The sequence below is a fragment of the Phacochoerus africanus genome, chromosome 5, assembly GCF_016906955.1.
Source record: "Phacochoerus africanus isolate WHEZ1 chromosome 5, ROS_Pafr_v1, whole genome shotgun sequence".
Lineage (NCBI taxonomy): Eukaryota > Metazoa > Chordata > Mammalia > Artiodactyla > Suidae > Phacochoerus > Phacochoerus africanus.
The window spans coordinates 74,173,829-74,188,750 of NC_062548.1; the positions used below are offsets into that span (position 1 = coordinate 74,173,829).

At 51.3% G+C, this 14,922-nt stretch overlaps 1 protein-coding gene across 4 annotated transcripts in view; it reads left to right on the forward strand.

Moving 5' to 3' along the window:
• SFXN5 (sideroflexin 5) overlaps positions 1-14,922 on the forward strand; it is a 133,891-nt gene that overhangs the window by 95,858 nt on the left and 23,111 nt on the right. The window contains exons 11-12 of one of the 4 annotated variants that reach the window (XM_047781782.1): positions 9,757-9,872; positions 11,869-11,954. In XM_047781782.1, the coding sequence (XP_047637738.1) occupies positions 9,757-9,872; positions 11,869-11,954 (202 nt within the window). Of the gene's footprint in view, positions 1-6,629; positions 6,821-9,756; positions 9,873-11,868; positions 11,955-14,922 lie in introns of those variants that run through there. The other 3 variants (XM_047781786.1, XM_047781785.1, XM_047781783.1) reach the window with 3 other exon arrangements.

Sequence of the window (14,922 nt, forward strand, 5' to 3'; positions counted from 1 at the left end):
CCTTTGATTAGGAGATCCCAAACCTCAGAGTCCACCTACACCGAGATTTAGAAGCTGATATTTCAATCCAGAAATTTCCCAGTCCTGAGTGTGGGACACTTCAATATGCATTGTGAAACTCTCCCCAAGTTCTTGAGCTATTTAAAAGAAAAGCTGTGCCATATAGCACTGCCTCTCAGGCAGAATGGTGAAGAATATCATGACATCCAGCAAATATTAGGGTGTGCAGCCCCCTCCGATAACCATCACTCCTCTAAAGACAGATGGGGCTCTGATCTCGTGCCATTTGAGTGTGTGCTTGTGTGTGTGTGTGTGTGTGTGTGTATAACAGGTGATTTCATGCATATCTGCTTGTAAATACATAGACCAGGTCTGGCAGGGCCATGAGAATTTGGCTATGGTAGTTGCCTCTGGGGAGGGGATGGAAGCTAAGGGTCAGTGGAAGGAGACTCACTTTTTATTATTTACCCTTTTACATGGTCTGGATTGTTTACCGTAGGCACTTGTTACCTACAAAATAAAAGAGAGAGAGAGAGGAAGCAGAGTCTGGAAAACTTTGTCCAGTGTCAGTCTGGAGGCAAGATGGGAGCTCAAGTCTCCTAGTTTCCACTAGAGTGTTTTCGTTTCAATAAAAATCATCCTAGGCTTTCCCACTGTGGCACAATGGGAGGGGCTGTCTCTGCAGCCCCAGGACAGAGGTTCGATCCCCAGCCTAGCACAGTGGGTTAAGGATCCAGTGTTGCAGCAGCTGCAGTGGGGGTCACAAGTCTGGCTTGGATCTGATCCCTGACCCAGGAACTCCATATGCTGCAGGTGTGGCCCTGAGAAGAAAAAAGAAAAAATTTCCAGATGTATTGAAGACCTAAATGTGTAAAGTAAAAGGCTAAAGGTGGCCAAAAGAGAAAAAAAAAATTCAATTTTTTTCTGCTAATACATGATCCCTATGTAAGTTAAACAATTGCACTTCTCTCCCTAGAGATATGTTTGTATCTCTCCTTCCAAATTCAAATAAACACCTAAAAGTGTAGAAATTTCTGCCTATTTATTGCAGCTCTATATCATATAACTATGCCTCTATAAATATCTATTTAATACAAATGAGATCAGATGGTGTGTACTGTTTTTCACTTTTTAACCTCACAGTAAATTTGGGGTGTCTTTCCATGACAGCCCTAAAATTCCCACTTATCTTTGTAACAGCCACAATAATTCATTCCGTGGCTGCTTTTTAAAGATCATGAAAAATTATTTTTGCACATGGACTACTGCAGAAACTAGAGAAATAAAAATGTGAGATGCACCCAAAGCCTCCTTGCCCTCTGCCTTTCTGACTCTGGCTTCTTCCCTCTCTGGGGGAAGGCTGTTGACTTGTGTCCTCCGCATTTGTGTTTTTATATTGCATTATTTGTGCCTGTACCAAAACCCGGGCATCGTATTTTTTGTGTGTTCAATTTACTCTGTGTCGTACCATACATATCCTTTAAAACCTGCTCTTTGGAGTTCCCGTCGTGGCTCAGTGGTTAATGAATCCGACTAGGAACCATGAAGGTGCGTTCGATCCCTGGCCTCGCTCAGTGGGTTAAGGATCTGGTGTTGCCGTGACCTGTGGCATAGGCTGGCAGCTACAGCCCTGATTCGACCCCTAGCCTGGGAATCTCCATATGCCACGGGAGTGGCCCAAGAAATGGCAAAAAAGACAAAAACAAACAAAAACAAAAACAAAAAAACCCTGCTCTTTCTTTGTGGTTTTGAGGTTTCTCTGTGTTAATACGGACAATTTCATTTCAGCTGCTCTGGGCTGTGTAGCTCTTCCACAGACTCACTGGGAACATCTAGGTTGTTCCCAGTTTCTTGCTGTCACACATCATCCTGCACCAGACAGCCTTGTACACATGTCCATGCTTAAGTAGGGCCTCTCCAGGCTAGAAGTTTTTAAACGAGTACCTGGGGAGCTTTAAAAAGACAGGCAGGCATCTGGGTTGTACCTCAGATTTGGTTTCAGCTGTGCAGGTGGTGTTGAGAGCCCCGGGTGTAGGGTCTGTACCTGGGTGTGGAAGGCCTGTGTCGGAAGGCGGGACCATGGCTGCTCTTCTCCACATGGGTACACTGGCTTTTACTCTGCCTGCATGGTTTGAATTTTTGCTTCCCTACGTCCTCTTCAGCATTTGGTCTTATCAATCTTTTAAACATTTTATGCATCTGAAAGGGTTTTTCTCATTTTAATTGGCATTTTTCCAATTCCCAGTATGGTTGAGAATCTTTTCTTAACTTCATTGGCCATTTGGGTTTCCAAATAGGAGAGAGAGACAGGGACAGAGACAGAGAGAGGAGATCCTTTATAACACACACACACACACATGCACACACACACATACATGTGTGTGCACACACACGCACAGATTCCAGATAGAAGTTCCTATTGTGGTTCAGAGGGTTAGGAATCCAACTAGTATCCGTGAGGATGTGGGTTCGATCCCTGGCCCTGCTCTGTGGGTTAAGGATCCAGCATTGCCCTGCACTGTGGTGTAGGTCGAAGAGGCATCTTGGATCTCGCATTGCTGTGCCTGTGGTGTAGGCCAGCAACTGCAGGTCCAATTTGACCCCTAGCCTGGGAGCTTCCATTTGTTGCAGGTATGGCCCCTAAAAAGCAAAAGGAATGAAGACCTAAATGTATGAAGTAAAAATGTTAACGCTTCCAGAAGGAAACATAGAAGAGCACTGGAGTAGGGGTAGAATTTCTCAATGACACAAAAGTATATATCAGAGAGGAAAGAATTGCTTATTTACCAATACATATTTTGTTAAACTGTATGACAAAAGACACCATCAACAAAGTGCGAAAACAAGCCACACACTATTTGTAAACCATTAAACCAATGAAGATTAGTCTCCAAAACATATAAAGCACTCCTGCGGATGGATTTTTTTTTCTTAGATTCAAAAATCTGTCTTTAACTATTAGTAAGTTCATGTTCATTGATTTTTAAAAATATTTAAAAATATTTCTTTTATGAATTTTTACTCGAATATTTTTCAGTGATTTCAATTGTTGTAACTTTTTCTTAATAATTGTGGCAGCTCTTTCTGCATTTTGGGAATGTGTTTGGCTGAAAGTAACAGAAACCCTCAACTCAAACTGCCTTAAATAATAAAGGGATCTAGGAGTTCTTATTGTGACTCAGCAGGTGACAGACCTGATGTTGTCTCTGTGAGGATGCAGGTTTGATCCTTGGCCTCACTCAGTGGTTAAAGATGTTGCCACGAGCTGTGGTGTAGGTCCCAGATGTGACTCAGGATCCTGTGTTGCTGTGGCTGTGGTGGAGGTGGGCAGCTGCAGGTCCGATTCAACTCCCAGCCTGGGAATTTCCATATGCTGCAGGTGTGGCCGTTAAAAATAATAATAATAATAATAAAGGGATTTATTACTCTACCGAGGTCAAGTCTCCATTGAAGCATCCAGGGCCATTCCTTCCATCTCTCTGCTCTGCCAGGGGCTTCATCTTCAGCCTAGCTCCCCTCCTGGTTGTGAGATGGGAGCCGCAGTTCCAAACATCATATCCAAACCCACTGCTGACCAGAGGACAAGAGGCTCTGTCTGCCAGCTCTTCTTAAATGGGAGGAGACCTTTCCCAGAAGTCCCCTGCAGACATCCCTCCCTGGCTAGAATGGCTTCCTAAATCAATCACTGGCAAGGGAGGGGGTGGTTGTTGCAACTAGTTTAGACGCATCTTTTGGGGGTAGAGTAGTTACTGGGGGTCAGTCACCATGACCCTCCATAGGTTAGTATCGGTAGCCCTTTGTCATATAATATATGTAAAATACATGTATTTTCCCAGTTTCCCCTTTCTTATAAGGGAAATAGATATCAAATGTTACGTTTCTCAGTTGTAAGAGGCCTTGGTTATTAGATGTAAGGGTACGTGTCATAGCCTTTCAGAAGAGGAGAGGACAATGTTTGATATGCATTTGAAGGAATCGACAAGCATTCACTACACATTCAATCCAAGTCGCTTTCTTCAGCACCGCAGAGTCTGAATCTCAGCCTTTTCACACTTTGCAATTCTCTTTGGACATCGACTGTTAAACATCACAGCCCCGTTGCTTTTTTTTTTTTTGTCTTTTTGCCATTTCTTGGGCCGCTCCCGCGGCATATGGAGGTTCCCAGGCTAGGGGTCGAGTCGGAGCTGTAGCCACCGGCCTACACCAGAGCCACAGCAATGCGGGATCCGAGCCGCGTCTGCAACCTACACCACAGCTCACGGCAACACCAGATCATTAACCCACTGAGCAAGGGCAGGGACCGAACCCGAAACGTCATGGTTCCTAGTTGGATTTGTTAACCACTGCGCCATGACGGGAACTCCCATCCTTGTTTTTTTGTAATTCCTGCCTCCTAATCTTGATCTCTTCAGCTTTATTTATTTATTTATTTATTTATCCGTTCTTAGGGCCACACCCACGGCATATGGAGGTTCCCAGGCTAGGGGTCCAATCGGAGCTGCAGCTGCCAGCCTACACCACAGCCACAGCAACATGGGATCCAAGCCGCATCTGCCACCTATACCACAGCTCATGGCAACGCTGGATCCTTAATCCACTGAGTGGGGCTGGGGATCAAACCCACGTCCTCAGGGATACTAGTTGAGTTTGTTACTTCGGAGCCACAGCAGGAACTCCTTTTCAGTCCCTTTTAAATTGGCAGTATAATTTCCGAGCATATACAAGATTATTGGGATTTTTTTTCATTTCCCATTTTATTATACTTGTGATTTCATTTTTTTTCTTTACTTGAAGGAAAACATAGTCTTAAAGTTAATCAGCTTCTTTAGGAAGTTTCTCACCTATAGATGCCTATGTGTAAGACCCATGCTGGCTTTAAAATTTTTATGCTCTTCTTCAAGAAGTTTGACATTTTCTTTTCAATTTTTAGACAAGTAAAGTGCGATTACAGTCTCCTTGTACAAATGCAAGCAGTATAGAAAAAATTAGGGTAAACAAGTGGAAGTCCTTCAATAACCCCTACTTTCCAAATTTCGTTCTCCTCCCCAAGGGGATCACTTGATGAGGTGTGAACCTTCCAGAACCGTAGCCAAGGATTTATGCACACGCCTGTGGGTACATGTACCAGTTATAGGGTTTTACATGCAGCAGATCATCTTGTATATACTCAGTAACTTTGTTCATATAAGTTTGTTTTGGCAATCTTCCCATATGAGTTCCCTAATGGTGGACATTTAGGTTGTTTCTAATTATTTGCTGTTACAAACAGTGCTATAATTACCATCCTTGTAAATGTCTCTTTGTGCATATGGGCAAGCATTTCTTTAGGGTAGCTATCTATGGTTTGGCAATTTCTGCTGCCTTTAATTGCATTGCCTGGTATCTGGCAGACGATTTTCTGCATGTACAATAACTTTTCATGTCCATGCTCCATTATAGTGTAAGTTTTAAAAAGATGTTTTAGGCAACAATTAGGAATCTAAGTTTAAGTTCAGATTCTGTGTGGATTGCTGTGAGCAGCTGAGGTGACACTGCATGAACAGAGAGCTACCTCTACACGTGGCTGAGTTTACCCAAGCACAGGCAGTTGTGATGGAGAGCAGGTAAGGTCCTCCCTGTCACATGCATTGTAAAACACATGATGATTTTTCTAATGCTATGTTTTAATTTATTTTTTATTTTTTCTAGGGCTTCATCTGTGGCATACAGAAGTTTCCAGGCTAGGGGTCACATCGGAGCTGGAGCTGCCAGCCTACACCACAGCCACAGCCACACTGGTTCTGAGCCACATCTGTGACCTATGAGGCAGCTTGCAGCCATGGGGGATCCTCTACTCACTGAGCGAGGCCAGGGATCGAACCCCCTTCCTCATGGATACTAGTAGGGTTCTTAACCCGCTGAGCTACAACAGGAACTCCTATAATGTTAAAATATGAGTAATGGCCTCATAGAACACAGGCGTTGTGGGTTTGATTTTCCCTAGATGAGTAGCCCATTGCTCCACCCCTGTATCTGAATGCAAGTTGACACACAGCCACGTTAACACAAATCCATTTTCCCTGCAGAAGGGGGTGTTTCTGGACCATTAACTCCACTGATCTGTGTGCCTGTTCTGATGCTAGTTTAGGGGGCAGGCTCCCCTGGAGTCTTCTTTTTGAGAACTTTCTTGCACATTTGTCTTTCTGTCTGCTGCCCTCTCTTCCTCCCCACCCTGTCCCTCTCACACGGGCACTTCATTAGCTGTTCACCATCTGCATGATTTTGCATCATGATGGGTCTGATGTGAGAACATCTGCAGCAGCCAAGAGCATGTTTTCCTCAGGACTTGACATTAAACTTACCATCAGCACGAACCTCTCTCTCTCTCTCTCTCTCCCCACCTCCCTCCCGCTCCCTCTCTCTCTTTCATCCACTGACATCTTCCAGCATCGCTGCTCCAACATCAGTTATGCCTGAATCTTGAATGGTGTCAATCTGAGTTGAAAATGTGCCAGCTTTCTTAACATGATCACTAACAGACTGCTTAATTAACCTGCTCATACTGTCAATAATAGATCTTGGGGGTGTGCTAGAAAGGAGACCCATAGCCCATGGTCTCTCTCTCTCTCTCCCCTTCTCTCTTTGCTTAGTCTCTCAGCATCTGTGTCGCTGGAACGGGACTTTCCAGGAGGGTTTGAAAGGAAAATGGCAGAACTGAAAGTTCTGGAAGAGATCGTGGACATGAAATCACTGAAAGAGGCTGCATTCTCATTGCGCAAAGGCAGAGATAGCTAGTAAGCAGTGCATACAGCAAGTGCTCAATAAACGGATAGCCATTGTATGTAGTCAGCAGGAGTGGTTACAGAGTGTGCGCCATCTGAGTAGGCAGTGAGAACTGTGGGTGTTCCGAGGGAGGAGCCTGGGGTCCCCATCATTCAGAGGTGGCTCACGGGGTCTTCTTTGCCTTTTTTCCATCCCGGTAGCTTAGATGAGAGGGGAACATTGTCATCCCCAAATGCGTCCCAGAGGATAGGGAGGCTGGGTTTTCACTTCCTTTCATGCTTTGTCCTCTTTCGTCTTGAGTGGTTTTTATGTTTGAACCAAAGGCCTGCTCTGTCCTGCTGAGCAGCCAAATTGCATGTTCAGAAGTTTCAGAGAGCAGGTGAGATGCCAGGTGAGATGATGAGCCTGGGGCAGCTCCATCACCTCCAGAACAATGCTCTCTCTTGTCTTTATCTGTCTGTCTGTCTGTTTCTCTCTCTCTCTCACACACACACACACACACACACACACACACACAAGTGCGTGAGTGCACAATTGGCTAGCCATGTCTTAGCTTCCCTGACTTCCCTCTACCTAGCCAGTGCCTTGAGATCCCGGGGAGACCCTAAGTGCCGCCGCTCCTTTTACACCAGGCAAAGCCAGGCAGGTGGTGGGGGTGGGGGGCGCAGAGTTTGAAGAATGAACTGGTGACTTCTGGCTTTAAGCAGTTGCTCCATCCCTGGACCACATTCCTGTGGCCTTGCCTTTCTGGAACAGTGGTGGTTGTGGTAGATGCCCTTCAGGGCAGAAAACCCCAAGCAACCTCTCTGATGGTTTTGTCCGGTCTCCTGGGTACCAAAGGGCCAGGCAGTCCCACGGGTGTGAAGGATGCAGTACATGCCTAATACCACTAGAGGGCGAGTCACCAACACACAGGCCAGCTGCCCCTGCCCAAGGCTACTCTGGGGCCCTTCTGGGCCTTGAGCCCTAGGGGACCCTGGGCCTGTCAGGAGCTTACCTCTGAGAGTGAGGAAGGGGAGGTGCAGAGCCAGGATCGGAACCCAAGCCCGGCTGGTCTGAAACCTAGGCTTGAATTTGTTCTTCCTTTACCTCAGATGATATAGTCTCTGGATGTGTATTAAGGGCAAGGGTTTTTCAAGGTCACCACTACTGACATGTTGGGCTAGTAATTCTTGGTTGTGGGGGTTGTCCTGTGCACTGTAGGCTGTTCGGCAGCGTCTCTGTTCTCTACCCACGAGATGCCAGTAGCAACCCCCACCCCCAGGTTGTGATCATCAAATCTGTCTCCAAACATTGCCAAATGTCTCATAAAATCGGCCCCGGTTGAGAACCCCTGTTTAAGGCAGGAGAGTGTGCCTGCTGTGGAGACAGGAGGGACCAATGCCGAAAAGGTCTGCCCATGGTTCCCACTGCGACTGAGTGTCGTGTAGAAACACGAGAGCTACTCAGAGACGGCATATGTGCTGTAAATACATTTTGAAGCTGTATTTGGTCTCCTGCTTTCCTCCTCCAAAGACTGCAGAGCATCTTGGTCCTTCCCTCTGTTTATTCCACCTCCCCACTTTATTGAAACCGGAGATCAAGGCTCAGAGACCCCCGGGGCCTCAAGCTGGCCCTCACCTGCTGAACCCCGCCCCCAGCTGCAAGCACCCTGGCCCACGCTGCTCCCCCGTGTTGGCCTGAGCACCAGGAGCATCTGCGGTCCTCCGCCCACTCCACCTGCCCACTAGGCCCTGCCGCCCTCCAGCTCCCCAAACCCTGGGGCCCCCCCTCCACTGGAGGGAGTGGGGAAGCAGCAGGTGTTGATGCTAATCAGCGTTCACAGCCCAGAACTGCAGTCGCTCCCAGGCTCACACACTCCCCAAAATTAAACACTCATTATACAAAATTAATTGACATTAATTAGCAAAAATTAAAACTTTAAACACAGCAAGGCGCTTTTGGGGGAGGAGTGAAGCAGGCAGGCTCCACATTTGTCACCCCCCACTCCCCACCCCTCCAACCACCCCCAAGTACCCCGGCTTCCATCCTGGAGCTGTGCGGTGGGGTTCAGGTGAGGTCAGCCTCCAGCCCGGGGCCAGGGCCCAGCCCTGTGAATTCCAGACAAGGGGAGCCGAAGGAGGCTCCCTGTGCTAGTCACCAGCGGATGGGTGGCCCCCCAAACTCTGGCATTCAGTGCTCAGCTAAGGAGCCAGGAGCTCTCCTCCCAGCGCAGGTCCCCAGGGTCTCAGCTGCGATGGGGAGGCATGGCCAAAGGAGGAAACCTGTCATCTGAGCCGTGCCTGACCGCCCACCCCCAAAACCGTCCTGGGTCCCCAAAGGAGTAGGCACTGTAGCCTTTCAGCTCTGTCCCACTTTGTGACCTCAGATAAGTCCCCCACCCCCTCCCTGAGCCTCCCTTTTCCATCCATATGATGAGGGGGCGGTGCTGGGTGAGCATTGAGGTTCCTGCCGGCTCTGGCACCTGCTGTCAGGGAAGCAGATCTCTGGGAACTTGATTTACTCTGAGGAGCGAGGGGCTCAGTGTGGGGGAGGGGGGCTGGCATTTTAAGAGGATGCCCGGAAAGGCAGCCCGAAGGACTGAGCTGCTGCTGGTGAAGCCTCAGGCACCAGTGGGAGATGTGACTTCAGGCCAGAGAGCCCCACCCCTCCAGCCACCAGCACATGGGATCCCCTTTGGCTGCCTGCGGGGCCTGCCCTGAGGACAGAAAAGCAGCCTGGATAAGGGGCTGCGCTCTAAGCCCTGACCAGTTTCCCCTTCCTCCCTTACCCCGGTTATGTGCCCCTCTGCTCCCCAGGTGCCCCAAGGCCCCCAGATCCCTCACCAAGCTGAGAGGCAGCAGAACCACACTTTCTCCTGCTGTTTCAACAGGCCAGGCGTTTATTCAGAACCTTTGTTGCCTGGTGTGGGTGGGGCCAGTGGTCTCCATGGGGTGGGCGGAGGGCCATCCTCCCTACCTCACACCCGCTCCCCGCTCCCCTCTCTCTCTCCAGCCAGTGCCAACATCTGCAACGTGGTCCTGATGCGCTACGGGGAGCTGGAGCAGGGGATCGACGTCCTGGACGGTGATGGCAACCTCGTGGGCTCCTCCAGGATCGCAGCCAGACACGTGGGTCGTCTGGGGGCTCGGGGGCTGGTGGGGAGGCTCTGGCTGGTGTGTCCTAAACTTTTTCACTCCCCAGGGGTTCCTGTCCTTGGCGCCCTGGCCTTGACCTCTTAGGCTGGCCTCCCCACCCCGCCCCCACCCCCTCTGTATGAGCCCCAGGCCTCAGGTGTGGCCTCAGCCACACCTGCCCTCTGGACATCCTTGCCTCTCTCCAGCTGCCTTCCCGTCACCACTGAGGAAAGTCCCCATCTCTTGTCCCTCTTGTCCCAGCCCCTCAGGACAGTTTCTCTGACCTGTTAATTGCTGAGGGCAGAGGAGAGCCCCCTGGAGCTTTCCCTTCCCCAAGACCGAGGCCCTGCTCCTGGGGGCCCTCCCAGCCTCCTGGGAAAGAAGAGTTTGCCAACGGGCGCGATGGTTTGTCATCCTGTGCTAATAGGCACTTCGGCAGGTGCTTCGTCATCAGGGAGTGTGGCCGAGGTGGAGGGATTTGGGGCTTGCAGCAAGCCGCGGGAGTGGTTCAGGAAAGAATATTTTGTTTCAAGAAGGCCCTCCTTCACTGAGGTTTCACCAGCCTAACCCACTCTAGCCATTATAATTTTTTTTATTCCAGTCTGTTTGTATATCTCCCTGTGCTTTCCAACCTTCATCCTGATGGGGATTAGTGGCTCGTCCTGCTCCGGCCTCCAAGTTCTGGGGCAGGAGGTCCGCCGGGAGGTAGCCAAGCGTTCACCTTGGCTCCAGCCACTGTCCCTCATCCCTGCGGGCCCCCCAGCCCCACTCTGTCCGTACAGCCTTCTCCCTAAGCCCCCGAAGTGGGGAGACCCCTCTCTTGTCCTGGTCCTCTCCTCCCCACTGACCTTAGGGGGAGTCTATGGCCGTCCAAGGCTTGTGAGGGGCAAGGGCCAGCCCTGCATCCTCTGCTGCTGGCACTGGGTCTGGGCCCCCTGTCATTCCCACCCCTGTTCAGGAGACTCAGTCTGGGGGAAGGGGGGCTCTCCCAGGCCTTCCTGAGGCTGATCACGAAGCACCCAAGGTCCGGGGAGAAAGTTTCAGCCTTGAGCCCATCGTCATCCGAGGGGATATGGCCTCAATTTCCCACCAGCCCCTCACCTCCTAGCCAACCCTATCCTCCTCACTGATTTGCTGGGAGGGAGGTAACTCTGTCTCATGGTCCACACAGCAGGGAACCAATCCTAAGTGCTTCTGCTTTCCTCCCTTATCCTCGATTTTTCCCTTGCTCTCTGGGGAAAGACCCGTTGCCGGAGCCTTCTCTTGAGACCCAGGTGCCCAGGAGGTTAAACAAACGACTCTCACAGTGACTGCCGCTGATCTGGGCCTTGACCAGCCCTCACCTCCCAGGCACCCCCCCACCCCCGGAGCAAGGCCCCAGGCAGACCCCACCTGGAGACAGCAGATACTCCGCAGAAGCATTTCCCACTTACGGACCTCTTGTCACTAAGAAAGGCTCTCATCCAGAGCCAGGAGATGCAAGATCCTTCAAATCTTTGTCTTTGAGGGATGTCAGAAAGGAAAGGAGTCCCGCAATCCCTGTTCTCCTCAGGTGCAGAGCCTCACGTGGCTCGGTTGGCCCCAGCTATGGGTTCTGGTCCTTCCAGCGCCTGCTTTGTTTTCGGAGCATCTCGAGTCCTCCATACACCTCCTCCCCAGCCCCTGTACCCCTGCCACCCTGAGCGCAGGCAGTCCCCTTCCTGGGGCTCTGCTTCTGTGTTGCCAACCCTCCCCCACATGTGGCAGGTGACAGGGATCTGCTCTTTTCAAATGTATGTGGTGGCAAGAAGGGGGTGGCTTTTTTTCTGTCATTTGGAATACAGCTTCGTGAGCACTTCCATGAATTATTCCATTCTGCCAGATGTGCTAGCAGGGTACACACCCCTGGGGGCTCCGGGGAGGAGTCTGCTGCCAGGTGACTCTCCCCTTCCCAGGACCCCTCCCCCCCCAAACTGCCGCAGCTCACCACAGCCTCTTGTTTGGCCCTCAGGCCCTGCTGGAGACGGCGCTGACACGAGTGGTTCTTCCCATGCCCATCCTGGTGCTACCTCCAATCGTCATGTCCATGCTGGAGAAGTGAGTTGGGGCCCAGGGCAGAGGCCATCGTGGGGGTGGGATGGGGAACCTGCTGGCCCAGGACAGGGACCCTGGTTTGTTCAGACTCCCTGGCAGGGCTGCTGGAATCATCCCGTGAGAGCTCCTGCACTTTCCCTGTGCAGGATCCCGGGGTCGGGTGCTGGGGGTGCTGTCCAGACAGACAAGGCTGGTCCTGCCTTGGAGCCAGTGGTTCTGGGGTGTGCGTGTGTGCGCATGTGCTCTGTTAGTGCGCAGTGCAGGGCGGGGCGAAGAGAGTCTGAGAATTTCGGTAGGAAGAGTAGCCTGGGAGCCAGCGCACCCCTTTCAAGTATCTGCCATGAGGCAAGTCAGCACCTCACTGAGTTTTGATTTCTCCAATTACAAAATAATAGTACTAACCTCCCTGCCTCCCTCCGAGGGCTGTTCTGAGAACGCCCGTGTCCTGACTGTAAAGAAATAGGGGATATAAGAAGAAGAACAATGATAGAATGATTCTATAATTGATGAGGGTGAAAGTGAATCATGAAGCCCGACATGCTGCTGAAAGGAGAGGCTGAGGAGAGAAGGGAGGAAGCAGGGCTGATCTTCAGGTAGGTTTGGGCAGGCCCTGAGGACTGGGGTCAATCTAGGGGGATGATAAGGAGCAGCGACCGCGTTCTGGGTCAGGGGAGTGAGATGAGCAAAAGCCTGGAGGTCTGGTGCAGGTCCTGGGGGCCCAGCCTGGGAGGGGGTTCCTCAAGGTAGCAGGGATGGGCTTGGGGGCTGCGTAGGGTATGGATAGGGTTGGGGGCACTCCATCCAGCATCCTGGGGCAGGGGCTTTTCCCCAGTTTGGGGACCTTCTTATTCCCACAAAACGAATTATAATAATAACTAACACTTACTAAGCACCTACTCCCTCCCAGTCGTTTCTCAGCCAGGTCTTTGCCCCAGTGCCATCTCCCAAAAGAGCTCCCCCCACCATCCCATGGAGATAACAGCTGCTGTGTTTCCCTACCCCGCCAACACTGCCCTGTTTCCGCTCACAGCGCTTATCACTATCCGAGATGCTTCATCTAGTGTATCTTATCTCTCTGCTCCACTAGAATGTCATCTCCATGGAGGCAGGTAAAACTTTTTGTGTACTGCCCCGTACAGCATCTAGCATAGTTCCTGGCACACTGGCACATGGTGGAGGCTCAGTGTGTGTTGAATGAATGAATGATCTCTCTTAACCTTCGCAACAGTGCAGTGAGGTGAGTATGGTACCCTGATTTTACAGATGAGGAAGAGAAGGCAAAGAGAGGTGACAGCATCTGCTTATAGTCACACACTAGGAAGGGGCAGAGCCAGGCATGGCCCAGAAATACAGCGGCAAAGCTGGCTCTTCCTATCACACTGGCTGTCTCTTGGATTTTCAGATGACACCTCATAATCAGCACGTCTTTGGGGTCCTCCAGCCTGCAAGGAGACAGGAGAAGAGCAGATTTGGGGGCCTGACCTCAGAAAGACTGTGTTTTGATGAGGGCATGACCCACACACAGGTCAACTGTAAGACCCAGCAGTGTGTGAACAAGGTCAAGATGACCTTCAGGGGAGGGCTGGTCCAGAGGAAGGGGGCTGCAGCTGTATGAGAGCAAAGGAGGATTCTGGGGGGAGAGAGGGCTTTCTGGGCAAGGTGCAGGCCTGTTGTGTGGACATGGAAGAGCCCAACCTGACCGAAGGAAATCGTGCTCATTGGGCCCATTGATAAGGGGCCCTAGGTCCAGCTGAGGGATGAGTAACCCCTTTCTCCCCTAGAAGAGGGGGGAAGTGGGTACTGCGCAGGGGACAGTGTGTGGGAGCCTGGGATTTAAGAAAATTCATCTCTCGTGGAAGTTGCAAACAGAAATCCTGGGAAGCCATGGCTTTTGCGCCCCTGAACCTTGCATATTCATCTCCCTGGTGACCTGAGGCTGTCCCCAAATACCAGCGACTGCAAGTGCCCACCAGAGGACCACAGGGCAGATGAAAAAGGGAGGGCCTCAAGGCTCTGGAATTTGCTGGGGGAAAAGTATGGTCTGCCTTCCTGGCGACACCTGCACTGGGTTTGTAGGAGTGGAGCCCATTGGTTGGGGGCTTAAACATAGCTTTGGGAGGCATGGGAGGTGGGCTAGGATTGTTCTAGCTCTGAATGTCCTGGCCTGAACTCTACCTGGACTCTGGGCTCCCTGTGTCTGGCTCAGCTCAGGGTCCGAAGAAACCCCTCAGGCAGTAGAGGCAGGTTAGCCATCGATCTCCTGGCAGCCTTGTACTCGGTTGGTCCTTCCCTTGAAGCTCGGCGTGGGAGGGTCCCCAGGGAGGGTCCCTGGGGAGTCCAGCCTGGGATCCCTGGGAATTTCAAGATGAACACGACCCGGTTTTCGCCCTCAAAGATACAACTCGCCTCATGGAAATGGGGGGAGTTACCAGAATGTGAAGTCAGCGGAGAGCAGGGCAGGGAGCAGCTTCCATGAAGACTCCTAGGAGGAGTTCCTGATCCATCACTGACCTGCGGGGCTGGTCAGTTTCCCACCTGGAGAACAACTGCCCCCTTCACCACCTTGTTGCTAGGGCTTGGCACTTTACACCATCCAGGAGGTCCCTGGCACCCACAGCCTTTCCATGGGGGGTGGTCACGGCAGGGCCTCTGCTGATGAGGCTGCTGGGGGAGACAGCCGGACCCTCGGGGGAGCCCCTGTTGGGTGAGGGAGTCAGGACAGCCAGGGAAAGAAAGACAAAAGAACGCTTACAAAGCAGCCTACTTGCAAATTAATGGAGTGCAAACTAAAACCGCTCCAAGTGCTGAGGGAATGCACAGCAATGGGGAGACAAGCTGTTGTGTGGCGGCCGCGGCTGGGCCGGCTTCACCCCTGGCCTCAGTGTCTCCCCTGGGGAGGGGCTCTCAGAGCCAAGGGCCCCGGCTTTCCTGCTAGGATAGGCGCGGTGGAGGGCTTTTCGGGTGTCCCGCT